Source organism: Thrips palmi, unplaced genomic scaffold (genome assembly GCF_012932325.1).
Source record: "Thrips palmi isolate BJ-2018 unplaced genomic scaffold, TpBJ-2018v1 HiC_scaffold_10, whole genome shotgun sequence".
NCBI lineage: Eukaryota > Metazoa > Arthropoda > Insecta > Thysanoptera > Thripidae > Thrips > Thrips palmi.
Window position 1 is genome coordinate 1,835,717 of NW_023144621.1, and position 14,970 is coordinate 1,850,686.

At 45.1% G+C, this 14,970-nt stretch overlaps 1 protein-coding gene across 11 annotated transcripts in view; it reads right to left on the bottom strand.

Moving 5' to 3' along the window:
* Positions 1-1,213: 1,213 nt before the first annotated feature.
* LOC117654254 overlaps positions 1,214-14,970 on the bottom strand; it is a 20,512-nt gene continuing 6,755 nt past the window's right edge. For 4 of the 11 annotated variants that reach the window (XM_034400643.1, XM_034400644.1, XM_034400646.1 and 1 more), the window contains 5 exons: positions 12,231-12,368; positions 10,855-11,025; positions 7,915-8,277; positions 5,408-6,160; positions 1,214-1,871 (listed from right to left, as the gene is read on the bottom strand). In XM_034400643.1, coding sequence (XP_034256534.1) covers positions 1,644-1,871; positions 5,408-6,160; positions 7,915-8,277; positions 10,855-11,025; positions 12,231-12,368 — 1,653 coding nt within the window. In that variant the 3' untranslated portion in view covers positions 1,214-1,643. The other 7 variants (XM_034400650.1, XM_034400647.1, XM_034400648.1 and 4 more) reach the window with 7 other exon arrangements.

Below are 14,970 nucleotides of genomic sequence, written 5' to 3' on the forward strand. Positions count from 1 at the left end.
TTGCCATGAAGTTTTTTGTGCAAACGTAATACGTACTATTTTCTCTTAAGCCATGCACTATTTTGTTCATTGTATAACGTATATAGTCCATGAAACCTTTTTGTCATTTGAAATGTACTTTTCAATTTCTACATGATCTATTGACAATTTTATCTTTATATTGATCAAAATTGTGCATAGTTAAAGAGAAAAAAGTTCATTTTACGTTTGCTCAAAAAAACGTTATAAGCAAGAGAGAAAAAAGTCCATACAGGTTTGAGAGTGTGAAAAAGTTGAGGGCAAGCATATGCATCATTCCACTCTAAACCACCTAGGTCGTCGCTGCGTGGACGGACCCTCTCCCAATTGGGCCAAATATTGTGTTTCGCTACCAATTAGAATCATTTTGAACGGTAGAGGACGGTTTCGGGCGGAGGCGTTTGGTTTCAGAAATCAGGACAGCTCTTTTACTGTGCATTTAAAAATTATATCTCGTAGTCTTACAATGTTCCGAGTATGGTGTAACCCTTCTAATATATCAACGAACTGACCACGGAATGTGGAAGAGGGGATGATTCTGCATGTAATACCATAAAAAGGTCCAAAACGGGTCAATAGTAACGTTGACGTCTTGATCTTTATCTGAATCGAGCTGCAAAATAAATTTCGTATTATTTTGATATATTTGACTGTTTGACAACTCTGGGATGGCCCAGAGAGGACGGACGATGCAGGGACTTCATTTGATTAACTATGGAGCGAGGGGGTATGCACTCGCGTAATAGTCGGTTCACTCTATCTGTAATAGCACGCGTAATAATACGCGTAATAGCCGAAATTGTCAAAATTTTATCAATTTTGGTGTGTTTTAGGCCGTTTTTAGCTAAATTCCGATTAATTTGTGGCGTAATAGAGCGTAATAGCGTAATAGTCGGTACACAGGTTCAGAGAGCGCATACCCCATGGAGTGACAAAGTCTCACAAGTCCGTGAAATTGATCAAAACCAAAGTACTGAAACTCAGGCCATCCGAAATTTCTCCTTAAACCGCTATGCACATCGACTTACTGTGGTCGCATCGCACTCTCGGAGTATGCAAACTACTTTTAACTAAGCATTCATGCCAACGTTATGACTCTGTTCACTTTCGTGGAGAATAGTTGAAAGTTGCATAATGTCTGTTAAAAGACAGACTACTAAACGGGTCACGAGTTAGGAAGAAACGATTCAACAAGTAGTAAGAATGTTCAGTTTTTATTCATAAGTAAAATATCACAACAGAGGTGGGTACTATTTAAATTCGGAATAAGTCAAGCAGAAGAGGTGACGCCGCAAGTAAAAACGTCTCGAAACATGGTTGATTAAGAATTAAACAAAACACCTTGATTAAAAAAATTGTTGCATTATATATAATGAGCGTTCACAATAAAGACACATTAAAAAAGCACAGCAAGCACGGCAAAATATTGTTGTAACAAAAAGAAGGGCACATTCTGAATGGAAAAACAAAACTACCTGAAGTGGAATTTTCAGAACAGACAGAACCATGCAATATGAAATACTCAGAAGAAGTCAACTAGTCCCACGAAAATGCTGAGACGGATGTTGAGGACGCGCAAAGCTCCTCTGGCATGCCAAGGTCGTCCGAGTCTGACGACCCATCATTCACCAGTAGTTAAAATCATCTTGGGAGCTGATTTTGTCCCGAACCGGGTCTCGGTCTTCGCAGTCCGACTCGGGCATGCAGGCGCTGTGGCTGCAGCGGGTCTTCGTGCCGTAGCTGTGGTCCTTCCGCGACAGGCGGACGGCGCGGGCCAGGTGCCGGGACAGCACTCGGACCTCGGGCCGCCTGGCCTCGAGTCTGGACACGGCCTCTTGGCCCTTCTCGGTCACCTGCGCAGGGACAATACACACTCAGCCTCGCAGTGACACTTTAGTCAGTTTATATTCTTTTCTCTTCACTCTCATTCCAGGAACGTGACATCACGTAGACGCGAACGTGACAAAATGTCACGTTCTTTTGAAAGTGAACAAGCTAATTTTTGGCCGATTTACATCCAAACTAATGTGACACAATGCTCAAACGAGCGTGACATGTTGTCACGTTCGTTTCAACGTGATGTCACGTTCCTGAAATGAGAGTGTTGCTTGTAAACACACTCATTCAAGGAACATCACGTTCAAACGAATGTGACAAAATGTCACGCATTGTGTCTCATTCGTTGGAATGTGTGTGGAGTTCAGGACGCCGTAGTTTATGAACGGTCTCCTCAGAAAAATTATAACAAGTATTTTTGTACCCCTCAATCAAAATGTGAACAAAGTAATTTGACGAGCCATAAGATTCAGCATGGTTTTTTTTATTTTAGCATACATACTAGTTTCGCGGCAAGAATCTGGAACCATCACTCTAAGATTACGCGTGTCCTCAGCTAATGTCTCGGTAGCTCGGATGGTCAAGGCGAGAGCGACTGCGAGAACGCCCTGGGTTCGAATCCCAGGCGAGTTGATCTTTTTCCCATTTACTGCTCACATCCGGTAACATCACTCTAAGATTGGACGTGCTCACGAAATATGCGTCTCGGTAGCTCAGATGGTTAAGGTGAGAGCGACCAAGAGAACGCTCTGGGTTCGACTCCCAGGCGAGTTCATCTTTTCCCCATTGACTGCTCACATCCGGTAACATCACTCTAAGATTGGACGTGCCCACGAGATATGCGTCTCGGTAGCTCAGATGGTTAAGGTGAGAGCGACCAAGAGAACGCTCTGGGTTCGACTCCCAGGCGAGTTGATCTTTTCCTCATTCACTGCTCACACCCGGTAACATCACTCTAAGATTGGACGTGCCCGTCTGGTAGATGTCTCGGTAGCTCAGATGGTTAAGGCGAGAGCGATCAAGAGAACGCCCTGGGTTCGACTCCCAGGCGAGTTGATCTTTTCCCCATTTGCTGCTCACATCCGGTAACATCACTCTAAGATTGGACGTGCCCATGACATGTGCGTCTCGGTAGCTCAGATGGTTGAGGCGAGAGCGGCCAAGAGAACGCCGTGGGTTCACCTCCCAGGCGAGTTGATTTTTTCCCCATTTGCTGCTCAAATCCGGTAACATCACTCTAAGATCGGACGAGACGTCAGGTATGTGAGTCGGTAGCTCAGATGGTTAAGGCGAGAGCAGTCAAGAGAACGCCCTGGGTTCGACTCCCAGGCGGGTAGAACTTTTCCCCATTTGCTGCTCACATCCGGTAACATCACTCTAAGATTGGACGTGACCGTCAGGTATGTGTCGCCGTAGCGCAGTGGGCAGGGCGGCGGCACGACAGTTCTCTGAGGCCCTGGTTCGCCACCAGGTCGGTTCGTCTGGGAGTATTCCCGGGACTGAATTTCCATATACCCTTTATGATGCCTCTACCCCACCCTCCCTTCGGGGAGGGGGGGTAGGGGGGGTGGGGACCCGATGAGGGGAACTCTTTTGCCTTTTCAGAGGGGGAGAAACTTGCGAGTTTGCTTTTCTTATAGCCAGGCTGACGCTGATTTCCCATCACCGCACGGTGGCGTGTCGGATGGGTGGCCTAACTTCACGGCGCTCCGCGCTGAACGAAGTCGCCGCCGTGAAGGTAGGCCGCCCCTTTGACACGCGATCTCTCTCGTGAAATCGAGACTGCGCCTGGAAGGTGCGCCACCCAACCTGCGTGAAAGTTTAGTTTCTGCCTTTGTCCGCGTTTCCTTTACGCTCTGAGCCACCCAGACACTTAAGATTGATGGTGCCGAATGCACTGGGTTTGGAAAGTAAACTGAGACTGATGGTACGGGATTCTTGTTTAATATTACGTACTTCATATCAAGATAACCAAGCACTTGTTTAATGTTACGTACTTCATATCCTACATCGTATCAAGACAACCAAGAATAGTCCCACTGTTAAGAAAAAGCAAGACCAAAGCTGCGATACTTTGATGATAGATAACTGATCCATGAAGCGGAAGAAGGGGATAACTCAATTTTCATCATTTTTCAGGAGAAACAAAAAACTGTTCGCAGGGCAAACTTAAACCAATCAAATGAACGATGCAATTGGATTTTAGTCAAGAATAACTGTGAAAATTTTCAAAGGTGTAGCATTACGCTGTAGTCGCTCTCTGTGATTTAGATCTTTACATTGGAATGGACCACGGAACCATGTTTACTTAGTTCTCCAAAACAAGGTGGATTTTAGAGACAATTTAAGGGGGGACCCTGGTGAAAAAATAGCCAAAATTCCAAAAAAAATAGTCTTTTCAAAGTTCGTAGATAAAAATGCTTATAGAAGGTTTCAGATTCAACAGGTTGAAGACCTTTAAGCTAAGTGGGTAGTTTCTTTATCATTTGGAAGGAAATAACATTGAGATCAGTTCTCGTTGGCTTCTACGCTCCACTTCACAGCTTTGCTCAGTCGACAAAAATATTTTGTCGTAGAAAGACTTCCTGCGTTCCTGGTTGACACCTACATGAGTCGTCTTGCATGGACTCTATTCATTGATGACTTGTCGACAAATTTTAGTGACGGAATCTTGATATCAGATCTACTTTTTTAAAAACACACCTAGTTTGAAAAAAGGGGAAAAAAATCACTTTTTTTTACATGTTGAAATTTGAAAACTCATATCTCAGGACAGAAATTGAATTTGAAAATTCCGTCACTAAAATCTCTTCTATAGGTCTTTAGGATAACCCAAAAAAATTTTCAAGACTTTCCGTCCCAATGAAAGACGCAGGAAGATTTTTCCCCAACGTTCCAAAAAACACTAAAAAGCCACCTTTCTCAGAGACCGTTCAACATTTTGGATCGAATTTTGTTTTGGGAACTCACCATAATGAACCTCATAATCAAGCAAAGTTTCAAATTCCTGGGATTATTTTGAAGCCTACTTGAAAGTTTCACCAGGGAAAGTGGAGCTGAGGTCTGCATAGAGTCTGTATTTCTTTGGAACATTTTTGAAGTTACTTCTTTTTTCCAACTACTGATAAGGAGTTAAGCTGAGATGATTCTTTTTACATTAGATTCATAAATACACAAGTTGAGTTATCTCCTTTTGCCATTTTGTGCAATGGAGTTATGTGGACTTCGGTTGAGGTAACTCCATTTTCCGATGAAATTCAGACCGTAAAAGGGGTCAAGTTGAGTTATGTCATTTTATTACGTGGATTTTCTACTGAACTGTTAGGAATTGGGTCAAACAATTTGGTGTAATGATGCAAACCATCATGAGGCACAATAATAAGATAGAAACTCAATTTGGAGATAAGTCGAATTGTTCCCTTCTTCCGCTTCCTGGATCAATGCGTGTCGTTAAGTACTGAAAATTAGCTCAGTTTTACGACTGCGCGGTATATCTCAGTAGTATATTGGGAGTGCAGGTACAGGACCCCTCAACTTGTTCACCAGAACCCACCGAGCAGTTCCGCAGGTCCAGCAGGGTGAGGTTGGGCAGCGCTCCGGCGGCGAGGCCCTCGAACACGGAGCTCGGCACCCTCGCCTTGCTCAGCACCAGCGACTCCAGGCCCGCCATGCGGCCCACGAGGACGTGCAGATCCCTGGGGACGTCCACCATGACCTTGCTCATGGAGTGCCAGCCCTTGTAGGCGAGCGTGAGGTGCTTGACGTTGGGGCAGCCGGCGGCCGCGGCCTGGGTCAAGCCGCGGTGGGCGAAGCACTCGAAGTGGAGCTGCAGGCTCTCCAGGCCGCGAGCGACGGCAGAGGTCTGGAAGAAGTGGAGCATGGCGTCGTGGGGCGCGCTCCACCCGGCGTCGATGAGGCCCAGGGACCGCAGGCGCGGGAAGGCCTCCAGCACGCCGACGCGGCCCCACAGGGCCACGTGGAGCTCCTCCAGACTCTTGCACTTCTTGAGCGCGCGCTCCACGGGGCCCTTCCGGTCGCACGCCCAGCTCAGCTTGTCCACGCGGTACGCGCTCATCGCGAACGACACCAGCGTCTTCCGGCAGCGCCGCAGCGCGTCCGCCAATACCGGGCCGCTCACCGACCCGCCCACCGCCAGCGCGGTGACCTGCTTGCTGCTGCCCGGGTACACCACCAGGAGGTTGCCGTTCACGTACAGTTCTTTGATGCCCAGGCCGTCCAGCGCCCCCAGGAGTTGCAGGTTCTGATCGCCGTAGTCCTCCGAGCTGAGGTGGCTCAGCTTCAACACCTGTCGACACGAAAAGAAAAAGGTGATACAAATGGTCAACTTCACTTCAAATCTAAGCGTCTATTAAGTGCACACTTGATCCATGAAGCGGAAGAAGGGGATGATTCAATTTTCATCATTTTTCAGGAGAAACAAAAAAAACTGTTTGCAGGGTAAACTTGATCCAATCAGATGAATGAGGCAAATGCATTTTAGTCAAGAAAGCCTAAGAAATAAGTGTGAAAATTTTCAAAAGTGTGGCATCACTCTGTAGACAGTATCCGTGATTTAAATCTTTACGTTGGAATGGACTTCGGAAACATGTTTACTTGGTCCTCAAACAAGGCGGGATTTGGAGACAAAAATTGCCTCCAGTAGCACTTTAAAAGTGATGACGAGAAAACGTGTCCAAAATTTATCATGCCGCTTATAACTGCTCCATCAACAAATCAGTCTGTTTCCCTCCCCTCCGTGAGGGAAACGAACGGTGCAAAATGGCCAAGTATAGATAACAATGAATGCATTGCACCCGAGGGGAAAACAACTAGCCAAAAAGAGTACACTTCAAATTAAAATTTCAATTTAAATAACAAATTTGCAAACTTTAAAGAAATTTAGGTCAGAAATGAAAATTTTCGGAGCGGTTCAGTCTTAAAACCACTGAAAATTTATTGAAAAGTTTGAACAGTCAAAGAAATGAGAAAAAATTTCATAAATTTCCTTGAAAAACTAAAGCGTAGTATTACCCACTATTTGCAAGCGTAATCAGTTTACGCTTGAAATCAAGCGTTATCAGTTTAAGCTTGAAATCAAGCGTAAAAGGCTCATCCGCAAAGATCCCATAAAGATCCCATAAAATGATCCCATAAATCCCATAAAAAGATCCAATAAAGATCCCATAAGATCCCATAAATGCATTGAGGAGTTTCCGGTCCATGCTTGAATTCCAGCGTAACGTCTTCAAGTGTAACTTTATGCTTGGCTCAAGCATAGAGTTACGCCAGCGGTTCTCAACCTTTTTCGTCTTGCGACCCCAAATTTGGGGCCAAAAAATTCCGCGACCCCCGGGAAAATTTTCGCGACCCCACGCGACCCCCCCCCAAAAAAAAAAAAAAAAGAAGGAAAATATATACATATCAAGCCATTTTTGAAAAAAAAATTAAATCAACTTCTGAAAAAGAAAACTAGACATTTCTATATCAGGTTTGTTGGGATCACAGTTACGATGAGTGGCTGCCTTGGACGCACTTTGGAGACTATCTTGGAGAAGCGCGGTTCGGAGTTCCTCGCCACCGCCACCCGTAGGTCACTCCCCACCTCAAGGCGGTTCCTATGTTTGTCCTTAATGTAGGTCATATCTGAAAATGTCGACTCTGCTAAGTAGGTGGTCGCAAATGGCAGCAGAACCCGGATGGCTGCGGCAGAGACCCTTCCGAGAAGGATTTTCCCGCTTGCTCACGGTGCTTGAAGACCGCCAAACGTCCGTGCAGCGACAAACAAGCAGTGGGTTTTTAAGTTTCCGCGAATTTAAGTTCCCGGCAGTGCTTGGCCTGGCGGCCAGCCGGGAACTCCCCGCGACCCCAGGCGACCCCGGCCACCTCGCCGCGACCCCACAAAAAATTTTCGCGACCCCATTTGGGGTCGCGACCCCAAGGTTGAGAACCGCTGAGTTACGCTTTGGTTCTACTAGTGTTCGTAGGAGTTTGGATGTGAAGGTGTGGTAGGGATGGTCTTTCATACATTCAAAACATTGCAGAACACGTTGAAATGTTTACCTGCAGATGGCCCTTGTAGTGGCGCAACAGGCGGATGACCTTCTCGGCGTCGCGCATGGAGCACGCCCAGTCCTCCAGGGACAGGCACTGGACGCGGCGCGTGCAGCGCGTCAGGTTGACCGCGGGCCACTCGGACAGCTCCAGGGCCCCCAGGGCCGGGGCGATGCGCAGCGCGCCGAGGTGGAAGGCAGAGAGTTCGAAGGGGTGGTCGTCGGGGAACCGGACGTGCTGCCAGGCCTCGGCGGAGCGGCTCACCTCGCGCAGGCGGCTGCACACCCAGCCCAGGCGCACCAGGGCCTTCGCCTTCAGGTGCCCGCACACCGCCAACAGCACCTCACGGGGCAGCGTCGCCAGCGCGCCGTCCTGCAAAACAACCAACTCTTCGTAATTCATGTCTTCGATTCGGATGAAACTTATTTTTAGGGGTTCCCAAGAACCCCTATTGTCCAAGGTCCGTGGATTCTTCCCCCCCCCCCTCCGATTTTCAAATAAACAACTCTAAACTATTTCAACCATAAAAAAAAAACGAAAATTCCAATTTTTTTCGAAAATTCATCGTGGAAATTTTCCGTAAACGCGAAAAACATAAATTTGCAACAATCGAAAACGAGAACCGTTAATGATATGAAAAAATGGTTCAAATAAAAAATGTGCCACTCCTCAAAACTAAACCTCCTGGCTCATCAAAGTAACAAGAAATCGTATATGTTCTGAGCAAATGGTCAAAACATGAAAAAAAATCTCCATGGCAACGGCATGGTCCCATCGTACCACCCGTCAAAATTTAAAGTCGCCCATTTAAAAAAATCAAAACGCCGTGAAATTTGAAAATGCTGATGCTAACACATTGCACGGTGTCTCAACGTTGGAACATCGTTAAAGTCTGTCACTACTAAAAAGTTCGTAGCAGAAACGACGCATCAAATTAATTTTCGTGGGTTGGCACCAATATGCTTCCCGTCTGCGCCCTTTCGAAAATCGCGAGGCTGAAAGAACGAACAGGCGCCCTTTGAAACTGCCCCTCCATTGTTGCTGAGGTTGGATTGTTTGGCATGCTCTCAAAGGCTGCGGTTGTCTTGTCATGTTTTCCTCGATTTTCAACCAGTTATGAAAACGGGAACACCGTGCAATGCGATTAGCATTGGAATTTTTTTTTAGTGGTAGAGATCAATATGAAACGATCCCATGTCAAAGGGTTTCCCGATATCTCGCCCAGTTTGGCTGTGACGAGGGGGAAATCACTCTCAAAAATTGTGACCCGACTACTCCCTATGACGTTTACGCTTTATTACGCAACTACAGAAGTCTTATTACGTTTGCAAATATAGAGATTTAAGCTTAAGTCATACACTTATAACGGCAACTTGAGAAAATTTTGGGCTTCTGCAATTACGGGTAATACAAGGAATCGGTGAACCCGACTATTACGCGAGTGGTTTCCCTCTCGCACTGTGATAACACAGCGAGGTTTTCACTTTGGTCAGCATCGCGACATTTGTATAATATTCCTCCGAACTCACTGAAAGTAAAGTTATTTTCCGTAAAAAAAGTTCTTTGCGTAGAAATAATAAAGAACACGATGGATATACACTAGAGACCTAACTGTCTACTAAGTACACACTACTAGGCAGGTGTACGCCAGACCGTGTCTTGTCGTAACAGGCTTCGCGATACTGCGCGAGTTTCGACAATCCACGCCTAGCGTACACACCTAACCTTGGCCGCCGGCGCTAGCCTGCCTGCGGCAGGCTGCGTTCCTGGTCGGACCGTAGAAATGGGCGTGATCCCCCATAAAATTAGCATTTGTTGATCAAAGGTACACAAATGGGACTTGACTTTGAGTCGATGGTCATAATGGGTTCTATTTTCGTCATCAGCACCCTCAAATACATGGGAAACGACGTGAAACTTGACAAAAATTTGGAATTACCCAAAAAGTTATCTTTTTTCTGTCGTTTTTAAAGAGTTTCCAGGTGGTTTTAACCACAGGGATCGAGATAGACAGCTGAATTTTGGTGTGTGGCGAGCCAAGGATATATCTAATGACCCTGCAGAATCTCAGCTGAATCGGCCGCGCCGTTCAGGAGAAGTGCGGACAGACAGACAGACACAGAAAAAACTTTCCAACCCCACCCGAGTAACAAGCTTCGCTACCGCTCAGCCAACAAACGTATGCTTGGCCAAGTACACACTTACAAATGCATGCTTAGCAAGTAGACACTTACAAACGCATGCTTAGCGCCGTATAACTTGCATTTGTAAGTGTGTAAAGTAGACAGGTTTGTAGTGTAGATTCCAGACGATTGGATAAAGTTTTTGTGTCGGTTTCTCCATTTAAGGTAGTTTCTTTTTTTTTCTTCGAAAAATTGCTGTTTTCAAAATAGCTTATCTTTGATTTCGATGTGACTTTCCTCACATGATCCTCTCACACAGTTAAGTCCTTAGGCGCTATGGATACCGTGTTTGTGGCTAACGCACTGCAAATGCAACGGCGATACTTAAGCACATTTTTTGGCGATACAATTGAGTATTGCCAAGTAACGGCCTTACGGAAAAGTATTGCCTTTAGAACGGTGATACAAAACAGTATCGCCAAAATTTGGCAATACTTTTGGATATTGCCGAAACCACGGCATTAAACCAAGGTCTTCTCCCCTTGATTTGTTCGACGTTTATTGCCAAATCGTGGCAGTACTCCAAAGTATCGCCAAATTTTGGCGATACTTTTGTGTATCGCCGTTTTGAAGGCAATACTTTTCCGTAAGGCCGTTTATTGGCGATACTCAATTGTATCGCCAAAAAAGGTACTTAAAGTATTGCCATTGGATTTACAGTGCGGATAGTTTTGTGCAGCCTTAATACACTGTAAATCCAAAGGCGATCCTTTTAGTCCCCCCCCCCTCTTTCCGCGCCTGGTGCTTTGCAGAAAAATAAACTCACCTGCACTACCTGCGGACGGAGGCACTCACGCGGGCGTCTTCGGCCGGCGCACACGGCTTCGTGTTCTTTCATGTTCTCCTCGCGGTGATACGAAGAACAGTACGCCTCCTCCAGGCATGCCTTGCACGGTACCGATGCAGGTTTGAAGCAAACTGCACAGCGTGCAGCGTCCTGAGGAACAGCCACGAAATTCGGGTAATTCAGACTCAAAATCAACAAATGACGGACACCGCAAATCCGAAAGAATATGCTTTCAGCGACTTTTATGGTGATTCCAATTATGTATCGCCAAAAAAGGACCATCACGAAAATCTCACATGAAAGAGCTTAAGGGGGCAGTAGCGCCATTATTTTCCTTTTTTAAAACATCGTCGTTTTTTTTTGTCAAGGTTTCATATTTAGACAACCCTCTTCAAGAATATGAAAAGCTTTAGCGGAAATTCGCTACCGGCAAATTTTGGATGGAAAACTTCCAGCAGGCACTGAGTAGCCCTGCGTGCAGTGATATTTTGTCATTATTGGGCGAATATGTTGTGTTGTCTTGTGCCCTTCGCACACCCCACTAAACTGACAGTAGATCAACCACTTTGATTTCAAAATCATTCTTGAAGAACCCTCTTTTCACTGATAATAAGTGATTACTTATATCATGGAGTGGCAACATAACGATAACCCAACAACATAAGCCTCCCCAAAGCAGTTTTATTTATTTTTTATGCTTTTTTGCCGTGGCCAAGGAAATTACAAACAAATTCTTAAAATGATGAACAGTTCGTTTTTCGAAAATAACGAACGGTTCGTGCAAAAACATTTACACTGTTTCGTTTGTAATTTTGCGAGAACCTTTTTTTTACAGTGTAGAATGGTTTACATTATTGTACCAATTTATTTGGCTCAACTCCCAACAGTTAGGGAGAAAATTCACAGCGAGAAAAGATGTAACTCAACTTGACCCCTTTCACCTCAGCCAGAGTCAAATGACTTCATTGTAAATATATTCATTGGAGATAACTTATTTTGTGTTTTAATGTATCTATTGTAAAAAGATTTAAGTCCTCTATTTTACCAAGGAACACAAACACTTAATGCTGTCTTTAGTTCCACTTGACTTGTCTCCGAATTCCACTTCGTTCAGCAAATAATAGAAGATGAGATGATTCTGTTTTCTATTTTGACAGAAAAAGATAAGTGACAGAAATCCTCTACGGAGTGACCTGACACTTCTGTTGTTTATCACAAAATTTAACTTATAATTCTTGAACTTCACAGGCACGCAGGATTGGATTGAGTGTCTGTCTGTTGCAACGTCCGTACTGCAAAATGCCAGCATCGCTCTTTTCAGACCTCATCTCTAAATTTTGGTTTTTAACACTCACCTCATCAGAAGAGTAGCTGTAGCGAATTTCAAATGACTCGCTACATGACGAAGAGCTTGTCGAAGACGATGAAGACGATGAGGTTTCTTCGTCTGACGAGTCAGAGTCAGCAAAATTATCTGCCATCTTAAGGTCTCCCTAAAACAAAGCGTAAGCACAGATGAGAGATAAATCAAAATCACATCACTGCAAAGCCGGAAGCCGGTGGTAAGTTTGCTTGTCACAAAATTAGCAAGCAGTTTTGAATGCCAAAAGTTGGCAAGCTTGGCCCGGAAATACCCCTTAGCTTGCCAGAATTTGGCAATCTCATCTTTGACAAGCTAATTAAGATTTCTGAACAAAGCTTGCCTGATTTCGGCATTCAAAACGGCTTGCCAATTTAGTGGCAAGCAAACTTACCACCGGCTTGGCAGTGATACCGAACCCCTCAAACAAAACAAAAACAGCTATTTTCGAAGACAGTCCCTTCACAAGCAGGAGTAAATTATGTAAAGGGCTGTTACCAGCGTTTTTCGTTTTAAACTCGCCATGAATTCGTACACTTCACCGTAAAACATACGGAAAACAGCCGAGCAGCAGTGTGGGCTCAACTAAAACAATAACTGGGTGAAATCAAGAAGCGTAAACTAGACTGCCTTTTCGGATAGATTGAAGATATCGTCAAATGCGTTGAAAAATTGCTGCTAAGATGGCTTGTTTACGTTGTTGTTGCCGGCTTAGTACTTGACTGGACAGAAAGAAGGCAGTGGCCGGAGCAAGGGGGGCTGACTCCTATAATACTTCGTACACAGCCCTATAATACTTGAATAATACTATAATCCATAATACCAAAAAACGCCGCACATTTTGTGCAGTTTTGGTTTTAAAATGAGAAAGTTGTGTAAAATTGTGGTGAACAAGCGTTCAGAGATTTCTAGACGGAACGTTAAAGTAAGAAAATGGCGCTGAGAGAAATGACTTGGTGCTGAGGCTCTTAAAGATGCGCTGTATAATAATTTGAGGCCCAGGAGCGCGAGCCGGAATCCTTGTTTTCAACTTGCTTGCGTATTTTGGAAACCTTTGGTATACGGAAAACCACTTACAACGACACAATTATCTGGATATAATATTTGGAATAATACCTATAATACTCTATAATACCTATAATATATAATACTTCGTACACGGTTCGGGAGAGTCAGCCCCCCTTGGGCCGGAGTCAGGGGAGTGCTCACACTGGAGTCACGTCAGACGCACTAGATTTGGGCAATACCCTCAAACGTGTGTTCAAAGGAATAACCCTTATATTACTCAAACAAAAATGGTCTGCTCGAGTTAAGCGTCACAAGACTTTTCTGCTGTATTATTAGGAAACTCGTGCAGTTGTATTAAAAATTAATTCTCTAGTGAAGCCGTCTGATTTGTATTACAAAGCTTTCCTTCTCAATGCAAGACATTACAAGACACGGTACAATACCAAGACGTGACGAAAACCACCGGAGAATGTTAAGACGTGATTTCTTTTGAAATAGAAAGAAAAGTTTGGAATGAAAAAAGAAAGGGTTTCGTACTGCAAGATATTAGTTTGGAAACACGACTGCACTGTGCTTTCTTGAGGTAAAAAAAAATGATTCGTAATACAGAAAGTCGCCCTTGGAACAGACGTTTGAGAGTAAGCTATTCCGTTGGGAAAGCACAAAAAGAAAGTGCACACTCTGCCGTTCCCTACCGCGAGCTTCGGGACGGTAGCTTGGAGGCAAAAACGGCACCTGGCTTTCCAAGGATGCCTATAATTGAGACGTAAGCAATAGGGTACTTCGAAGGAGATCCAGTCCGGAAGTTTGCCACAGAACGGGAGAAACAAAAGAGCGTCGAGCCGCTGAGCAGTGGTGGGGGCCGGAATGAGCAGAGTGGGGGTAACGGGCGCGCGCCGCCTGCACCCCCACTCCGCCGATTTCAATAGGATACTTTCGTAGATCCTGAACCGGAAGCAAACAGACGCCATATTGGCGGAAGTGGATCCAAACTTGACATGGGAAAGAGACGATAGTCAAACGCCTCGGCTACACTTGAACATTTACAGTTGTTTGATACTTATTTGCAGTTCATTTGTGTTTCGCGAACAATATTTGTACAGCTCGGCTTTAGTATTAGATTCGAAGAGAGGTTAGGTTCGGGCCAATGCGGCGTCTGCTTCCTTCCGGTTCAGGATCTACGAAAGTATCCTATCCCTACCACCGCTCAGCACGGCGGCGCTACATTCTTTTGCTTCTCCCGTTCTGTCGCTGGTTTCCGGTTTGGGTTTCCTCCGACCTCCCTAGGGAGTTAACTACAAACAGAATGGACTATTTTTTACCGTTGAGTCCTTCCTTTCTTCCTGCTTTACCAGCAGGACGGTTTGTTACGCAAGAGTAGGCGTACGCCAGTACTTCACGACTTCCGACTCAAGTGTCGTGTCACACAGTGGGAGTCGTCCGTTGAATCAAACGACCTCACAATGCCTTACAGACATTCAATGCTAATACCAGGACTCTTCTTCTGAGTACTTCAGAACGGGACGAAAAAGATCAGTATGAAACTGAAGTCAAAATTAAAGGCCTTAGGTCCAGCGGCGGATCGAAGATGTCGGAGAAATTGCAACCGCAATGCGTAGCTTCGTGGATCAGAACGGAACAACGAGCACTACAAAACATGGGCTCGACTCGGGACCGCTTCAGACACTGCCTTCATTGGGATGCTTTCGTAAATCCTGCACTGGAAG